Source organism: Eimeria mitis, genomic scaffold (assembly GCF_000499745.2).
Source record: "Eimeria mitis Houghton genomic scaffold, Emh_scaff1139, whole genome shotgun sequence".
In the NCBI taxonomy this organism is placed as follows: domain Eukaryota; phylum Apicomplexa; class Conoidasida; order Eucoccidiorida; family Eimeriidae; genus Eimeria; species Eimeria mitis.
In genome coordinates this window covers 3242-5171 of record NW_013567808.1, presented here as the reverse complement: position 1 = coordinate 5171, position 1930 = coordinate 3242, and the positions used below count along the sequence as shown (strand labels likewise).

General features: G+C 27.9%; 1 protein-coding gene across 1 annotated transcript in view; it reads left to right on the top strand.

The window, feature by feature from the left end:
* Window positions 1-1930, top strand: part of EMH_0030370 (structure specific recognition protein I, putative) — a gene marked incomplete at both ends in the record, with an annotated part of 5741 nt that overhangs the window by 751 nt on the left and 3060 nt on the right. The window contains 4 exons of the mRNA XM_013494404.1: window positions 347-452; window positions 859-982; window positions 1257-1350; window positions 1696-1868. Coding sequence (XP_013349858.1) covers window positions 347-452; window positions 859-982; window positions 1257-1350; window positions 1696-1868 — 497 coding nt within the window. The remainder of the gene's footprint in view (window positions 1-346; window positions 453-858; window positions 983-1256; window positions 1351-1695; window positions 1869-1930) is intronic.

Here is a 1930-nt window from a genome sequence, read left to right as displayed (position 1 = left end):
TTTTCACAAGAAAGTGAGGATTATACTAATAACACCATATGAATACCAGTAACAACCTCTTAATAGTGCCGCAATGAATTTTACTTGTATTCTAATTAGTACAATCTAGACCCCTCTCTCGTCTTCATCGTGCTGCAGCTGAGAGTGTATATTATATATATATCATTGCCTGCATTCATATGCTATAGGTACATATATATGCATCTGTATCCATACATGAATCATGAATGCATATACGTAGATGTATAAGCATACATAAAGATGCTATACTGCATATTTGTGGGTGTAGAGTATATAAATGTTTTTTTTTTGTTTTTATTTATTTTTTTTTCTTTTTGTTTTTCAGAACTATGAAGATATCAGACGACATTTTTCAGAGCATTTCAAATTAAATTTAAATACAAAAAACATCGCCCACTGGGGGCGGCACTGGGGAGAGGTTTGCATGGAGGGTGCGTTGTTATTTTTTATTTTATTGAGTTTCTTTCTGTGTTTCTTTTACTCTTTTATTTATTTTGTTGTTTTCATCCTTTCTTTTTTTCTTTCTCTTTTGTGATTTCGTCTCCAGCCGATATTCGTTGAGTTTCTTTGCTTTCATTGCTTTTTCCTTCCTTTTATGTTTTCTTGAATCTGTCTTTTTATTTTCTTTTTCCGTGTTTACTGTATAGTATATACATTTACCTATATATATATATATGTATATATATATATACATATATATATATATTCAACAGCAGTAGAAATATATATATATATATATATATATATATATATATATATATATATATATATATATATATATATANTATATATATATATATATATATATATATTTCTACTGCTGTTGTTTGTGTTAAGGAAATAATTTAAAGGTATCAATGAACGGCTGCCCCGCGTTTGAAGTGAACGCCCAGGACATAGCGCAGGTCACCACACCATCGAAGAATGATTTAGCTATTGAGCTTGTTCAGGACGACACAAGGTAATAATTATATAAAATATTATTTAATTTAATTTATAAATTTATTTAATTTATTTATATTTATTTTAATTATATATACTTTATTTAATAGGGTTTATTTATAGAGTTTATTTGAATTTAATAGAGTTTATAATAAAGACGAAACCATACAACAACAATGTTAGTATTTATTTCGGGTTTATAATAATAATATAATAGTATAGAGGGTTTTTGTATTTGTTTTATTAGTTTTATATTTGTTTTTTTTTTTTGTTTTTTGTTTTTTTCTCCATAGAGATCAAACAGATGATATGCTCCTTGAAATTCGTCTTTTTCAGCCAAGTGCAGGCGATGACGAGGCGGAGAGCCTTCTGCAGAGCCTGAAGGAGGTCAGCGTCTCGGTGGTTTTTTTATTATTATTTATTTAATTATTTATTTATTAAATAATAAATAAATAATTAGATAAATATGTTTATTTATATGTATTGTATATATATATATATATATATATATTATTAATTTAATTTATTTAATTATTATTTTATTTGTTATTTTTATTGAATTCATTTAGTTTAATTCAATTTCGATCATTTCGACTACCGCTGTTTCTGCTGTTGCTTTTTTTACTGCTGGTGCTGCTTCTGTTGCTGTTGCTGCTGTTCCTTCTGCTGCTGCTTTTCCTGCTGCAGCTGTGTTTACTGTTTCTGTTTGTGTTGCTGTTGTTGCTGCTGCAGAAGCTAGTGAAGAAGAGTGGTGTTGCTGAGACAAAGATGGAGAGTATTGCGTTATTGAATGATGTGCCTTTGTTAGTACCGAGAGGAAGATATGAAATAGATATCGGTAGAAGGGCCCTCAAGTTTCACGGGAAATCTTATGATTACACCATTCTATACACCAACATCAACAGGTATATATATATATATATATATATATATATATATATATATATATATATATATATATATATAT